This window comes from Xiphophorus maculatus, chromosome 23 (genome assembly GCF_002775205.1).
Source record: "Xiphophorus maculatus strain JP 163 A chromosome 23, X_maculatus-5.0-male, whole genome shotgun sequence".
NCBI classification, from domain to species: Eukaryota; Metazoa; Chordata; class Actinopteri; order Cyprinodontiformes; family Poeciliidae; genus Xiphophorus; species Xiphophorus maculatus.
The window spans coordinates 18,573,432-18,591,144 of NC_036465.1; the positions used below are offsets into that span (position 1 = coordinate 18,573,432).

Here is a 17,713-nt window from a genome sequence, read left to right on the forward strand (position 1 = left end):
ATTTTAGTTTAAATAAGACTCAGGAGAAAAGTGTGGGACCCTTTCCAGGGCAGTTCATCTGGGTTAAAGATTCCTTTTGAATATTCGCACCATGTTTTCCCAAGCATGGTCCACACATTGTCTTATTTAACAGCCACACACACACATACACACACATATATATAATGCAGTTTAAAGTCATGGTGATTACTGTGCTTCTCTCTGTGTGCCTTTATAGTTGAAGGCCCTCTCCATCCCCAAGTCTCCGCGTTTCGCTCTAACATGTTCCAGAACATCAAACTAAAACCACATTTTATGAATGAATAAAGCACAAAGAGATAAAAGAGTATTTCTTACCCCCTTTCAGACCACCATTCACCCAACATAGTCTGGTCCTGAATGAAACAAAAACGCCGGAATACCCCTGTCAAATTACCACTCTTCTACATGAAGTTTATCACATTAAAAGGCCCCAAATTGATGCATGAAACTCTGAATGTTAAAGGTGCTTTGTCTTAATGTTTGGGTGGAGGCCGCTGTAGGTCATGCGTGTGTGGGTTTCACACATCTCGACATCTTGGGAGGTTAACAAATGGCCTCCAATCTGATCTGATCCACAAACATAACCTTCATTCTTCACTTTATACGCCACCAATGGTTACCGACCCCCACTGAAGGCAACAGCCTCCATTCATCATGGGAGCCATTGGTTCCCACGTCTAAAAGCGGTGATTAGCTCAAAGTTTCCTGAGGAGATCTCGAACTAAGGGCTACTGAAAACACACATGTTGAACCTCCCTCTGAGCCCAAACCTAGACTGTAGATTAGTGTGTAAAGAAACCAGGATTTTTCTTGTCCGTGTGAGTCTGTTTGCTCAAAGGCCTCTTGGGTACCAAAATCCAAGCATTTGTGGTTGCAGATCCTGCAAGTGAGAAAATAACAAAGAACAACACAGTTTGGTTTGGTTTGTTTATTTGTTGAGATCGGAACACAAATACATTAATTTTGTAAGGGATGAGATAAATTTAGCCATAACTCCATACCAATAACATCTCCTTATTTTTTTCTTTTATTATTACTGTAGATTTGGCTACAGAAATGAAGGGATAAACTCCACATATGACTTATCGAACTTAGCCTACTCTAGTAGGATCTTGGTAAATCCGGTGACTGGAAATGGTTAATATTTAAATACACTTCCACATTTTCATGGGCGTAGATTACAGAGTTCTTCCAGCGGATACAAGATGGACTTATTTCTGCTTCAATAGACCCGAAGTGCCACTGTACAATCTGAACACATGTTTCCCTCATAGGCTCCAGCTTCCAAAATCCCCACTGCACAAATACATCAAAATGCAGTTATTCATTTTGGCATAAGTCCATAATAATATGATTTGGAAGGTAAAGTGGACTTAACAGTCACTCATCGCTCTATATTAAAAAGTCTCTTCAGTTTTCAGACAGGGTTGCACAGACTCTTTCAGTCTCCAGGTGCTTGTCCAGATCTTTGACTTAAACACCTGGAAATTAATCACACAGTTCACATTCATAAAGTGATGTTGGAGAAAATAAAGCAGACATTCTCCTGAGAAGTCTTGAACTCGGTCTTATAAGCCCCCGCTTACATAGAGTCGGTTTTCAGTGACACTGTAACATTTTTGTTGGGATCTAGCCACTTGTTCTTCAATGATTGTAGTCTCTCAGACTCACGCATGGACAGATTACAACAAAAACAATAACAAATGGTGTTTTACTCAACCTGGTAAGTTTAACACAATTTCTGATACGGGATATGTACTGTATGTGTTAGATCAGCACTTAGTTAATCTGAGACGGGTTGCTAGGAGTCAAAATCACATTCGTGTTTAGACGACATGCTAAAATCACAGCGCCATTTAGTGGTCAGGCATGACTTGACCACTAAATTGCGAACTCTTCTAAGCGTGAAACTTTTATCTACATCCAAAAATATCAGCAGACTCTGGACACTGGTCTTCTGTAAACGTAGAATAAAAATATTTCCTTTTTTCTTTTTAAGCCTTTAGCTTACAGCTGTGACACAGCTTTGCTTAGCCGTTGGTAGATTTGTGCAATAAAACTAGCAAAGTGAATTAATTATGAACTGAAGAAAAATCATCGACAAAATATAACCGTCAATGAACAGGAAATTGTGTGCTGCTAAACATATGCAGCTTTGTTCTATTTTTGGCTAGAAAATCTCTGACAAAGTTTGATTTTCTCTTCATAATTTATAAATTAATTTGATTCTGTTTGTATTTATTTTTAACTATTCCCATCAATGCAGAGCGCCAAAGCCAAAGGAAACATCTTATTTGAATAACAGAGATGTCACAGACTTTGTCTTTGTATTCACACAGCAATTATAATTTTGTCAAACAGAAAGTCCCAGAGAAAAAGAAAAAAGTTTAATTTACAGTCTTCATCAAACAAAATGAAAGGATTTTCTATTATAATTAATTTTGATTACTCTTCTATTAAATGTGTTCCAAACATGTTAAATTATAGAATAACGCTCAAAAATCAAAAGCTAATTTGAGCCAGAAGGTGAAAATTTCAGAGCAGTTCTCTGATTTCTGTAAAACATCCATGACTTGATTAATTTACTTGTCACAAAAGGAAATTATGCATAAATAACCTTGGAAAGATCCAAGTAAAATCTAAACTTAAACAGATAAACAACACCAGTGAAAGGATGGCAATTAATTTAATATGACAAATTACTTCAACAGTAATTAACCTGTAGATCTTCTTGTTAAACATTTCAGTGTTGACAGAGGTTTCCCTGCTGCTAAACAACATTTTGACTGTGTAAAACTAAGACTTTCTCCGACTGCAGAGAGAATGTAATGTTGACTTTGCAGCACTGAAAAGCTTTTTTGTCCAACATCTTGGCCACCCATTTCAATTACTGCAGGCAATCCTGGGCAGGGCAATATGGCCAATATGCAAATGCATAAATATACAGTGACCGAAATTAAGAAAATTAGGTAACATAGCAATAAATGTAGTCATTCTACTTGTAGTAAGAGATCATTTTATTTCAGTGTGTTGCAGACAAATATTTCCAGCTGTTCTTTTTTGTTTTTGAGTATAGCACATCAAAATAAAAAACACTACTGGTTTCTACCTAAAAACCTTTGTCATCTACATACAGATTGTTCTTCAGTCATTTTTAATGAGGTAGAAAATGCGCTCTGATGAGGCTCATTGGTCAAAAGGGGCCTTTTGAAAATAACAACCTTTCAGCAGGTAGTAAATATAAACCCAGTTTCGTGTTAAAAACATGTTTTTCATTCATCTGATGTAATATTCCAATCTCTAAGCTTTATATTTTCATTAGCTGTAGCAGAAAATCATCATAATTACCAGAAATAAGAGTTTGAAAACACCAGACTCTTAAAAATTAATCTATGCAACGTGTTTCACTCTGTTAATTGAGTTGGTGAAATACATGAACATTTCAATGATAGTAACTGGCCAAATGACCAACATTTTCAGTCAAGTGTTTTATTTGATATTCATGCTATTTATTTTCATTCAAAGACTAAGTCATGGAGGCAGTTCTCATGAATGCATCAGTTAAGTATGTTTGGCTAACTTTCAATTAACCAATTTTAGGACCAGCAGGAGAAGCCAGAAGAGAATTACCAGGACAGAAAGTATTTATAGTCTTTCCAGCTACCTTTGTGTTTAATTATTGGTCTTTTCCCGGTGGGATCACCTTGGAAAACCTCCAAAGAGATGTACCCAAGAGGCATCCAAATAAGATGCCTGCACCTAGCGATATGGAGCCTGTAGGGTTGTCACATGTGCTCAGTGTAGAATGTGGAGGGGCACATCAGGACAGTTTTCACAGGAAAAAATAAAATATAAAGAGAAAAGCAGGAGTTGGGAGTGATTTCTTACCATTGAGGGATCATACTACTCAGCCTCCCTGGAAAAGCTTGTTCTAGAGTGTTGGAAAAGCGGCTCTGACTGATTGCTGAACCTTGGACTCAAGAGGATCAGTGTGACTTTCATCCCGGTCGTTAAACTGGACTAGATAGATGGGGTCGTGAGAGTTTTGTTGTCAAGTCATCATATGTTTTGTCCTTCATGGTATTTTATTGGGGGTGCTGCTGTAATTCAGGGTACCTGAGTTTAGGTACCACATCAGGCAAAAAGCCAAGCTTATTCCAAATGTTATTGATCTGGTTTGTGGTTTGTCACCGATATCAAGGTGAAGCTCTCGATAGGCGCATGTCTGGTTTGGGAACTTATTTTCTAATATTTTTAGATGTAACCCTGATCCAACACAGCTGAATCAAATAAATAGCTCCTTACCAGGCTTATGCCAAATTTAATGGCATGCTGAAGATGAAATTCAGTCATTTGATTCAGTTGTATTGAGATCCCTACACTGTGAGATAAATTTGTAAAGCTTGAGTCAAAATGTGGAGTCTTTCATTTCAAAGGTTTTTTGAGGACAAAGCTGTAGGTGGCTTTGGTTTTATACCATCTGTTTCTTCAGTTAAGAGAAAAAAAGTGTCTTTTTTTTTTTCTTTAGATAAAGCCTTACTGGGATTAAGCTGCATGAGCTCCTGTTACTTTTTTTCCAATGTTCAAGCTTTAGATTATTTAATCAACATATATTAGCTTTATTTACAGGATGTTACAAAATGCTGAAGCTGTAGACTTCAATTACATTTTAAAGAATATTTATTATTTCTTCTTCAGTGATCTGTTTTCCTGTCCTGCGTGTAACTGTGGAGCTGAAGAAAAATAGAAAAGGGTTATGAAAACACGTTTAACAACAGACCAATGAAAACATTTTAATAAAGGGTTTAATACAAAGCATGATTATTTACCTCTTTTAAGGTCGTTATTTTTAGAAGATACATTATATCTAACAAACAAGCCTCACTGCATATTGTAATTTATTGAATATGGCTGTACTTTACCAGACTGAACAATGTGTTTAACATCATTGGATACCTGCTCAGTGTTTCTGTAGCAGATTGTCAGACAAACTACCTGCAAGATGTCAGAACAGAGAACTCACAGCCTTCTCCCTGTGCTCTCAATGAGTTTCTATCCAAAAGTTGACTTCCTGAGATTTTTATAGTTAGCACCAGTAAATCTCATCTGAAAAAGTTTAAGGCATTGCCACCCAGCTTCAACTGAAAAACTACATGTTCATACCAATCAAAAAAGTGTAAAAAAGAATTCAAATTCTTTGGTACTCGGCCATTGTACATCTTCAAAGTGTCACCCTGCTGTCCTGCAACTCAAACAGGTGTTGGTGTCTTATTCTCAGTCAGATTATCTTTGCAGGAGAACGATGTTTCCTGTGTGTCCATGACCACATTTCAGCAGAGTGATGGAGAGCATTATTCACAGTAGAAAGACCTCAAAACTTTAGTATCTTATACTAGATTATTAATGAATCCTAAACATTCAATAATGGGGAAATATCTGTAGAACAATATTTCAAAACTGAAATCAAGAATGTGAGGAATGTGTGTTAAAGCGCCTTCAAAAAGTCACAATCACTGACACTGACGCAGTTTCAACTTTACAGTGATGACCAAGGTACTTATTTGATCTGTGAGTTCAGTATCCTCGTCTCTTTATCTGATTCTACCCACAATAAGGCTGAACAGAAACCATCCGAGCGACTGAACCTCGTCTGACCCGGTGGAAGATGCAGGGCAGCTGGAGAACCAATCATCGCCACGTGAACCACATCCGCTGTCTCTTTCTCGTTCTGTCGCTGTTTACTTCCACAGCATGTGTCCCCCATCTTACTCGGCCAGAAAAGGCTGAGCTGGTGAACGACGACAGATCCAGGAGACAGTCAGGCAGAAGTTGTTTTGTTTGAGGAAAAGAGGCTTAGCAGCTGTCAGCGACGAGACAAACAGACGGAGGGGGAATCCTCACGCTAATACAGTCTTACATCAGTTACCAGCAACACAAATCTTTATGAGCGAATAAATTATTTCTTGGACAAATACGGGAAACAAGTCTCTTAGCGATTTTAAACAAAAGTTTGCATGTTTAGAATAGATAATCTGGACTCAAGAGGGGCATTTTTCTCTGTCAGAATCTGCAGATATGGAGAACAGTACAGCTTTGATGAAGGGAAACTCAAGTTTTAGTGTCTGTAATTAAAGAGGAATGAACAAAAATCCGCTCCTGGGAATTGGAAGAAATCCAAAGAAATAACAGGAATAGAGAATGCGTTGTAGAGACCCATCGCCTCCGGCTAGCAACAAGCCAGCCTTCATGATTTTTCCCATTCCTCTTGCCATTCTCCTCTTCCTCCACTCAAATTAGATTTTTTTCTGTCACAGGAGGATTCAGGAACATGTAAGAGTGGGGGGGTGGACATATATGTGTGTGTCTTTTAGAAGGAGCTGGGGGTTGATGGACAGATGGATGTAAGTCCTGCGGTTGGGCATTCAAAGTATCACATTCTTCTAGTTTCAGCTGACTCCTTATTGCTCCCAGTTGTTGCACTAAATAAAGTGGGGCCTAGAAAAAGGAAAGGTCGGGGTGTTGCTTCCTGAACTCCCGACACTTTGTTCCCTGGAAACTCTTCATTTGCCAGAAACGTCACAGTAGCTAAATCAACTGCTAGCGCACAAGGAGCATGAAGCGGTTTTGAGACCAAAGATTGATGTAGGACAGTCTGGTTTTAGCAGATTATTTTTATTGAAGTGGTGTCTAGAAATTGTGTTGTTCAGTTTGGATCTGTTTACCCAAAACATGTATTTTTTCCTCTGGTTTTCTTGGATTTTCTCACACGCATACAAAGCCAAAGAGGGTGGGTCTGCCTGCGGGCCCCCCTTTGTCAGACCTTGAACTGCGTGATTTTGTACCCCTTATATGTAAGGAGGAGCTATATGTGGAGTCTGAGATACAGCGCCTCAGGCCAACTAATAAACACACGTACACACATGCACATCTACGGTACAGTTCAGATGGAGTTCATTGTGTGCTCTATGTTGCCATCCTGTTCCCAAGGAGCCGTTTGTGTGCTTACCAGAGAGCGCTTGAGAAAGTTACATTCCAGATGCAGTTTTCCATCGTAACTTTCTCATTTTTAAGGTTTGAGTTTTCGTCACCAGTTCTGATTTGTTATTAAAAACCATAAAACAACATTTAAAAGCCACACTTAAAATATTGCTTTCTAACTTTCCTGACATTAATTAGATATATAAGGAGTAAGTAAGTATAAAAGATAGTTGTTAGTATTTTAAGAACAATGATAGACTGTACAAAGTTGGAATTTTTAACTTTCTTCAGGATCTAATATTACCTAGTGTGGTCGGTGTGTACCCTGAAATATCTCGTTCTGTCTCTGCCTAAATGAACCGCTAACTTGTCTTGAAATATTACCGAATATTGTTTCCTTTGAACAACTTCTTGTATCTCTAACTATGCTGATGTACCTATACTAAAAGTAGATCATTTTGATTAGTTTAGGTATTGCTTAGATGTGATGGTTCACTGATTGGGGAAAAAAAAAATCACATTTTTGATTTGTCAAATGGCCAATCTTGGATCAAGGGCGATCAGGCTCAAAATCACCCAGTTCTGGTCATCAGCTGATTTCTTGGTTTATCTCTAATTGTTTTTTACCACATGGGACAGTAGTGATACGCTGGGGTTGACCTTCTGGTCCCCAACAAGTGACTGTTGTTAATTGGCAGTATTAGAAGTTTGGTCCCTGTGGCTTCAAACAATACCACATTTTTATTAAAAAAGGGTCTTGATCTATACATTTATTTTTAATTTGGACCAATCTCCAAACTCTTGCTCCTTTCTTAAGAGGAGAAAGAAGAGAGAGTGTTCTTAGTTTTACATGACAGAGGTTTTTGTAGGTTTGTGTTGTCTACAGTGTATTTTGACTGTGGGGTGCCTCACGGCTCTACACTAGGAACCCTTTTTTTCTCTCCATATCTGCTATTCTTTGGTTCCATTTGGAGGGAACTTAGTGTTTCATTTATTTACAGTGACACTGGCATCCTACTTGAAGCTTCTCGTTAATAGTTCAATATGTAAAATATTTTTATTGATAAAAACTAAACTGAAAACTTCACACTCAGAAAACATTCAAATATAAACTACACTTTGGTAAACCTTTGCTCCAAAATAGATGTCTTTGCAGTCACATTACAATATAAGTCTGTGCGATATGTGCGGCCTGGATGCAGTACTCAGTAGGATATTATGTTTCAGATGTCTTGCATTCACACCCTGCATGTCTATCGTATATTTGGCCAGATGAATGAGCTCAAACTGGCCTCAGTGCACATGCCTGAGGTGTATTTTGAGTGATTGAAATAATAAACCTCACACACAGTAGTGAACACATTGTGTAGTCATAGGAAAGTTTGTTAATCTTAGTATTTTGAATGCACTTTCGAGAAATGCCATCAGTTACTGTGCATATCGTCTTGACGTTGTGCAGCTGCAGTTCTACTTGTTAAAACATATAATCGTATTCTGCTCTGAAATTGCAGAGCTGTTTTAAAGTTCCTTCTTTAATTTGGACTTCATCTGATCACCTCTAGTGCAAACTGTAAAATACATAAACTTGAACTGGGACTATTTTATGCTGGGAAGAGATTTATTAAAACCCATAACTTAAACATTTATTCAATTTGAGCACATAAAAGGATCATTACCCTGCTGTTTCTGGCATTAGGACCACCTTAAACGGGGTCCTGTTTGAAAACTGCTGTACTTAGAGAAGTGAAATCTTGAATGAATGATTATGCTGATTAAAAAGTAGTTTGTTATATGTTCAACTTTTGCTTGTCAAAGCAAAAAGCAGTGATTCTGAAAAATGTCTTCCTAATGTGTCCTTCTATTACATCCTCACATCTGCTTAAAATCAGGCAAAGTTTTGCTATTGAGTTGTAAACTCTATACATACTTAAAATAATCAGGAGCTAGGAAGAGAGAGAAAGCAGAAATAAGGACTTTTCCTTGCTTCTTATAGTTATAAATCCTTCTCTGGCTCACGCATTGCCCAATTAAAGACAAATGAACAGCAAAACTAACAGCAAGGACGATAAGTCTGTATTTCAGCATTTAACGTTCTGCTCTGGAACAGGAATCTGAACTATGTCTGCAATTACTGTATTCCAGCTAGACTGTTTTTCCCATTAATCCCTCGAACTGATCCAGTTCTCCATCAGTTTGTCATCACCCACCTTCGTTCGGCCTCAAATCTGCCACTCAGGACCAATCACACGCCCACATTTCAGTCAATCTGACGCCTGCTCCTTCAGAAGTTGCCAAAAAACTTGTTGGCATGCGGTCTGCCGCTGTCAAAGTCTCAAAAAATACGGTGGAGCGAGGGTGGTGCCTGCTGATCTACATATTGTAACACCCATACCTGCACTTTAAATGCCAAGCACATACAAGGATAATGAACAAATATACACCTTATTCAAAATCCTGCATCTTTAAACATATTTTCCTTTTTTTATTATGCTTTTGAAATGGGTTTTTAAGTCACTGCGTTTTATTTCTCTTTATTTGTACTTCACATCTCCTCCCAACTAAAACCCAGAGATGTCTTGTACAACAAAAAATCTAAATGTATTTTTGTGGAAGTAAGCCAAACTATTAATTGTGGATGTCATTAATATAAACATCACCTGTGTGAGTTAATAAGATTGAATCTGCTAACGAAGGACTGAATCTGTTTCCAACGAGTTAATGTCGTGTTACACACGTCTATCCACTTATTGCCACTTTTTTAATCGCCAAAAAAGTTTTCTTGAAACTTAAACATTCAAACATACTTGATTATTTTAACAAAGACCCTAATTTGGAAAGTATGGATTTTGAAATGGATTCAGCCTGAGCCAATCATCAACTTGAGTTTACTTTAGCTGTTCCTCTACCACTTCCGTAATCCTTTGGCTCCAAAACCATTTATAGGATGTTGATGTTGCGTAAAGGAAGGAAAGAAGGATTAAAGTGGGAGACGTGGAGGAGAATAAGCGAGCTCTTTGATATAGCTGGCAGAGTCAGGAAATGATTAGGCTGCTACAATAACGCCAATAATGACAATAGAGAAAACATGTCTGCAGCCACAAGCACTTAGTGTCCGGAACTCTGGATGGTTCCTATTTCATTATGAATGCAGGGGAATATGGAAGTTTTTTAATGTTTCAGAGTCGTTTCAGTCCATAGAGAAGCAAACTGAACATTTATTCCTCTAACTACTTGGGCTCATTGTTGTCATAAGTGCTTTATATTAAAGACTGCTTTAAAGGACCCTTAATAACTCCAATGCTATACAGTAGAAGTAAATGTGACTTCATGCAGCTAGCATTACATTACATTTTTTAAAAATCCAGATTTAAAAATGTATCTTCCAATGTTGATTCAAGCTGATTATGCTTCCAGATCAAGATTAATAAATTTCCTGAGCTTTTGCACCCTCCTGTGTAAGCACAGGGGTCAATGTTAATGTAGCCACATGCTATGTGAGCTTGTCTAGACGTGCTATTTGTCAAATAAATGTTTAAAAATATTGGCAATTTATTAATTTAATATTCTCTTTTTTTCCCTAAATGACAGTGTTGCTTTTTAATTTATTTGTAAAGTGTTTTGAATCCAACTATAACCTACAATTGTTACAAAAATACACTAAGATGCTTTTAAAGCAACTCATCAATATTATCTTTAGCTTTCAGGAACCGACTGTGTTTTAATCTTTGAAAGCAGATTTCTTAAAGTATCTTGACACACAGATTTGCTCAGCTAATTCTGTTCTGCCAGACAGGGTAATGCTGTTAGCTTCACTGCTGTGCCTCATTGTCCTCATGTTTGCTTTGCTAATTAGAAAAAACACAATGTTCAGTCTATTCCTCACCTGTTTGCTCTGTTTTCTGTTTTTAGCTGCTCATCTCCTTACTGGTCACTTGAATTGGCCTCAGTTCTCACAAAACTGTCTCTTAGTGAAAAAAAAACATCTCTGTAAAGTAACAGCATATAAATTGATGCACATCAGCATCTGTACAGCAGTGATTCATGTTCCTGCTTCAGCATGGGATTTTGCAGCAGATGGACGTTGGCTCGGGGGCAAATAATTTATTTCCTCGTCCCTTAGCAGCACTCCTGCTATATATCACTGCGTTCCTCCTCTATCAGCTGCAGAAATCTTTTTACCAGGAAGGCAAACTTTCGAGTTGCAGCCACGCTAGTGTTAGACGGGAGCGATGGGGGCTCGGAGTCAGTGTGTGAAACTTGTGAAATTAAACCTACTGTATGTTGTAAATTCAGCACTTTTTTTAAAGGCCTTTTCATTATTTTGGGAATAAAAAGTCATAAAATCCCCAATTTGCTTTCTCCTTGTCTCTGACATGCTGATTTAGGAGACTTGTTCCTCTCTGTGTCTCTGCAGGGCCTCCAGGAAAACGCGGACGCATCGGAAGAAGAGGGGAACCCGGTAAGCAAAATCCATCACCCATTTCATTTCGTTCTCTTCCTCTCCTTCTCTTTCACCACTCACTTCTTCTTTTCCCAGTAAACTTCTTTCCTTTTTCCGGGTGAGCAGACAGGCTCTAGCTGAGGGCTGGTAAAGGCAGTGATCCATGACTCAGGTCACAGGGTGGTGGGCTGCTTGTTCTCCTCGTTGCGACCTATCATGAGCCAGCGTCGTGTTAATTTCCACCATGTGGCTGCGGTAACTTTGCCCAGATGTTGGTCGATGTCGCTGAGCGGTAGCAGCTGCAGCCGATCGACCCTAATGAGTCTCCATCGCCAGCATCGCTACTCGACGTTATCATTTCGTTTCTGTCCAAACCACTGAATGCTCATTATGGAACCAACGCAGTGACTCTTGCCAGAAGAAAGGTCACCGTGACAGATGTTCTGCAAGTTTGACTCATCTTGATTTTAGATGTTTCTCAGGAAGCGGAGACGCCAAAAACAGAATTAGGTCATGGTATCTCATACTGCAGGAGTCAGTGGGAAGGATTCCAGTTTACCGATAAGTCATTGTTGTGGATGAGTAATAGATGAGAGCTATACTTGTGAATACGATGGTTAAGTAATACAGATCCTTCTGTCAACACACATCGAGGCAATGCTGCAGTATTGTGCAAATGTTTTCAACCAGTACTAATTTCTTCATATTCTACCTCCAATTAGAGGGAGAAGAGCTGAAAGTTTTTCTTGTGATCGCTCAGAGAAGTCAGGTTCTCCAGACTTTTTAAAGGGATAACTTGATTTAAAGGCCAGTGTGTCCGCCTGTGGCCTATATTAGGTTCATTATACAACTTCAATGTGCACGTGAACAGAAGAAGTATAAAACAGAAAAAAAAAAACAGAAAAAAAAATCTGAATAGCTACTCACAAACTTTCACATAGATGGAGTGACCACTGTGCATTTAAAGGAGCAAAAGAGGCTCTAATGTACATATTCAGTTTTATCCTGCTTATAAATGTTTCAAATTGTGTTCACACTTTCATGTTTAAAAAACATTTGTCACTTACACTCAACTTATGGTTTATCATTACTTGATTTTTGTGTCTCTTATGCTTTTGCTTTGATATTTTGATACGCTTTATATATAAACTACAGCTAATACATTATTTTATATCATAATACATATTGAAATGGACTAGCTTAGAATCTATTTATGCTCTGGTTCAAGTTAAGACTTCCCCATTATCTACTCAGTTTTGCATTCCCTTTATGCTGACGTTTGTGATTTTTTTTGTTTGGATTTTTCTTGTTTTACACTTCAACCTGGCCACTAGGTTCTGAAAAATGGTTTAAAAAATCCACCATAAGGAAAATTAGAACAAAGTTAAGTAATAAAAATGTTATGTACGTAATCAGCCCGATGTGTATGAGGAAACAAGTTGAATGCAAATCTTCCAAGTTAAATTAAACATATGACAACCCAAGCAAACCGAAAACAATCAGGCCCTGGAGGGTAAGTTTAGGTAGATAACCAAAGTCCAAATCTTCAGCACTTCAGTCCATGCATCTAGGTGGAAGATGCTCATGATATAATAAGCAGAGTATTTTTGATAGATGTCCTGTACTTGTATAGTACTTTGTCAAGGCCAAAGCACTACCAAATCGCTTCACTAAGCATTCAGTCATTCATGCACACATTCACATGGTGGCAAGATACTGAATTACAGCCACAGCCATGAACCAGGCGGGTGAAGGGTCTTACTAAAGAACACAGTGACTGAGAACCAGCAACTCACCAATTAAACTCTTACCACCTTCTCTATGTTATGTTACCATGGCAACATTTTTTAGCAAAGACATTTAATCTAATCTCATTGCATTCACTTAAAGTAGAAAGCAACAATTGTTTAAGTCTAGAAGTTGCACAGCATAGCAAACAAAAAATAATTGAATCACAATGAACAAGAAGCAGCCAAGCTCCAAAGAAAACCTTTAATAAAAAAAAAAAACCTCAAAAGCCAGGGGGACTTTAACTGAGTCCAAGAAATTTAAAAGAAATGAAGGATGACCCAAGAGTTTTGCACTGCATCAAATATGTACAAGTTGTTTTCAATCACATAATGCATTCGTCTTGTTTCCCTCCTTAAATGTAAACACACAAAACCTTGGTAGTGTTCCCAAAACAGCTGGACATGGTTATTTTTGGAAATGGCTTCTAAAACAAGATTTCAATTTGTCATGGCTTGTTTTTTTCAGTTGCAGGTTTTGGAGTAGCAGTGAGCTTTTACAGCAGGATTAACGTTTCTCTGAAAATGATCCGGGCCAGCGTTCTGTTTGTTGAAACTGCTGGCATGAAAACTGCAGAACATCATCAGACCTTTCCAAAACTTTAATTTACTGTTTATTGTTCAGATTATATCTTAATCATCTTAGTTTGTTACTAAATCAGATGTTTGCCATCTGCTTGGTGTTTTGCAGGGGGATTTAGTACATTTAGTCGAAAAGCGGTCTGTTTCTGCAGAAGCTCTGTGTGGTTCTGTTTAGGTTCTGTCTTTGTATTTCGGAGTTTTTTGCCGCTGCATTTTGTTTGCAGCTTAAGCGTGTGGGTTGCTCCTACGAAGAGATTGTTGCACCATGCTCTGTCTCAATGACAGCCAAACCTCTGTTTTACAAGACCAGAATGTTTTTCTATCAGAAACTAAAAAGGAAAATAAATGAGAGTGCAGAAAAGAGAGAGAAAATTCAATCGTGAAAAACAGGAAAGAGTTCAGACGGATTCGTTAAGCATCTTAAATCTGAGCTCATCATCTGGTGTCCTGCTCCTGCTCTCCCTGATCCCTTTCACTCTTGTTTTACAAACTGTCCTCTCTTTCTATTGTTCTCTTCCTTTCTCTTTATTCTGCACACACAAACACACCTGCCTCACGTCTAGAGCACAAAGCTGCTCTAACTGTGTGGCTCTTTAACCGGAGTGAGTGTTTACCTTGCTGTCTGACTCAGAAGGTCTTCATCAAACAGTCAGGATGCAGCTACAGTGCCTTGCAAAAGTCTTTACGCCTCTTGAAATTTTCAACAATCTGTCACAGTGTTAATCCCAAACTTCAGTTTACCTTATGGGCCCTTTATGTAATCGATTAACACAACTTTTCCTTAAATATAAAGTGGAATAAAAATCATATTTTATTGTTTGTTTTGTTTTACAAATATAAATCTGAATTTCATCTCCATTTTAAGTCCCCTTTAATTTCATACCTCTAGTGCAAAGTTTAGTGAACATTAGTCATCAAACAGCCTCATGAGAGAACAAGAGAGGCATCCAAGAGGTCCGTGGTAACAATGGAGGGGCTGCAACACTGACAGCACAGTTATTTATTGTGCACTTCACATCTAGTCTCTACGCAGAGAAACAAGAAGAAAAGTTTGCAGTTTGCCATAAGAATTGCGAGTGAAATCAAGGTAGATTAAGTAGATTAAGGTGTTCTGGTTAGACAAGAACAAAACTGAACTTTTTGTCCTGCCTGCGTAATTCTGTTTGTAGAAGAAAACTATCCTTACACTAAACACACAAGCATTACGATGAAACAATGTGGTGGCAGCACCATACTGTGGGGAGGATTTTCTGCAGTGGGGACATGGATCCTGGTTAGAGTTGATGTTAAGGTGGATCTAGTTTCCTACAGGGCAGTATTATAGGAAAACCCGATATCCCAAAAGATATACCCCACAAAAATATCAACCCCAAAAGATTGAGGCACTGAGGGTGCCTCAACTTTCAGGTTCTCATTAATTAAAGATTTCTTCTCATAGCTTGATTATGTGCTACTTTAAGTTATGTAATACTATTGAAATAAAGTACATTTAAAAAAATGACTACATTTGAAGGAGTTTAAAAGGGGTTTAAACTTTTGCCTTACACTGTAGACTTGATGGCTGTTGTCTCTAACACATCTTTATTTACCCTTTCTTATTTTTAATTTTCCATATCTTCCAAAATTGACCAATTCTGGTATCTTTAATTTGTAATGAAAAACCTCAGATATTACACTTGTCTTCCTGCTCTCAATGTTATGTTGATTTTTATTGTTGGCCTGATGCTTATGAGCTCTGCATTGGTTCATACACTGTGACTGTTTCACCAATCAGATAAATCAGCATCCTCATGGGTAGAAAGTCAAGCTAGACACTTAAGAAAATACATTTCAAAAAGAATGCCTTAATTGGCATAATAATACGCTCACATTGTGGAGGTTTATGTGGTTCAACAGGGCCCTCAGCCCCTGCCTTTTCTTAGATTTAATTATGATCGCTGAGAAAAAGGGGGAATTCTTTGATCGTTACTGTTGCTTTTGGTTAAACAAATTATGAAAAACAGAAGGCATGTTTTTTGCTGCCGATGCTCAACATCAGAGAGTTTCAATCACAAGTGAAAGGCTACCCTGTAGGAATGTCAGAGACATCCAGTTTGCTCTCCTAAAAGACAAGCATGGTTTTCCTGACCTTTTCACTCAACGCTTGTCCTCCATCCTCCTGCTCCCACATCTTCCTGAGAAACAAAGCCTTGACATGACTTCATATTCCTAATCTAAAACACAGCTCATGTCGAAGTCTGTTTATCATAACGACTTCGCCACAAACTGCGCTGGCAGCAGCTCTAATGAGCTTCTTCTCTGCCATGTTTAGGGGGTTAATTATGGTCATTATCTAACCAACCACATGGCATGGACAGGATTTTTGTTGTGGGTGCTCCACGGAGGAAGTGATTGGTGTACAAAGCGGAGGTTGCTCTCAGTCATACATGCTGTGCTTCATCTGTCAGAAAACATGTAACGCGCAGGCTTTCTAATCCCTCTCCCTCATTTCTCTTCTCTGTTGCAGGGCCTCCTGTAAGTATGCTTTCATCTCATCCAGGTAGTATTGAATTCATTTTAGAGGTTTTGACCTTTGCCATGCACACACATCACACGTGTCATTCCCGGCTGCACCGCTGGACAAACTGCAAGTCAAACCAAATATGAGCTCTTCTCCCACAGCAATAAAACTTGAATGTAAAGACCACCTACAGAAGTGTGTGAGATCTCCAGGTGTTGTGTGTTGATGATGGTTATAACCAACAAAGGTATCGTAACTGCTGCCAGCACAGTCTTCGCCTCTGCACTGGACATGTCGTGATCTGACCAGGAACAATTTTTAAAGTTTTATCCTTTATTTTTATGCTCACATGTGGCACTGATCAGATGTGCAGAAGCGATTATTGGCTTTGAAAACCACCATGACATTTTCTGGAAACATGGAAACAGAACAAACTGGCCTGGTAGTAGTTACTCGAATCCTGGGAGTAGTTTGATTGGAAGAAAACTGTCTGTGCAATTGGTTTTGCACTAAATGTCCATGAAATAATGCAGATTTCTACTGAACATGTACAAAAGTATTGATTCTATAAATTTGCCTGAAGGTGTCAAAATGAATAGCCTGTCAGCGCAGAGTAAAGTATTATTGCAGGCACAATGAAACAGCCACAAACATTCAGTTAAATGTAAAGGTTTAAGAAAAAGATAAGAAAGGATAAAAAAAATGCTCATACTTCTTTACGTTTTCCATATTTAATCACATTGCAGCCATAAACTTTGATGTATTTTACTGGAATTTAATGTGATTGACCAACACAGTGTATCACATGTTTGTAAATGAAAGCAAATGCATGTCATTTCTTGTTACAAATACAAGTATTTGTTTGCAGATGTGCCATAATCTTTCGATTTTGACCAAATAAGCAACATAACTGACTCTAGAAATGCAAAACATCGTTTTTTTATTATAACTGTGGTTTGAAAATCCTGTACCTTTTTCCTTCAACATTACAATTAAGTGCTGCTTTGTGCTTTTCTGTCATGAAGACCCCCACAAAAGTAAAATTTCAGTGTAAAACCTCCCATGCTGACATGGTGTAAATGCAATGTGTTGTGTTCAGCTGCTGATTTTTGTTCAAATTTGTCTCACTGCTTTGTGCTTTGATGTCTAACCTCACCAGGGCAAGGTTGGACGGGATGGATACCCGGTAATTTGGATTTTATTTCTTTCATCCTGTCACTCTTCAATCCAGTCTCTGCTCTGATATCTTGGGATTCTTTATTTTCCTTCCTTTTTTTTTCTTTTGAGCTTTTACATCTATAAATTGGATGTTCTTTCTTTTTGTAAATTTTAAAAGTTGTTAACCATGTATTGTGTGTATCCTGCCCCATTTCTAAGTATGTAAAATCTAGACATTTACATTCA

General features: G+C 38.1%; 1 protein-coding gene across 7 annotated transcripts in view; it reads left to right on the forward strand.

Annotated features, from left to right (window-relative positions):
- The window catches only part of LOC102235621 (collagen alpha-1(XXIII) chain), a 148,385-nt gene that overhangs the window by 95,809 nt on the left and 34,863 nt on the right, over positions 1-17,713 (forward strand). For 6 of the 7 annotated variants that reach the window (XM_023328670.1, XM_023328666.1, XM_023328671.1 and 3 more), the window contains exons 3-5: positions 11,414-11,458; positions 16,316-16,323; positions 17,469-17,495. In XM_023328670.1, coding sequence (XP_023184438.1) covers positions 11,414-11,458; positions 16,316-16,323; positions 17,469-17,495 — 80 coding nt within the window. The remainder of the gene's footprint in view (positions 1-11,413; positions 11,459-16,315; positions 16,324-17,468; positions 17,496-17,713) is intronic. The other variant, XM_023328669.1, reaches the window with a different exon arrangement.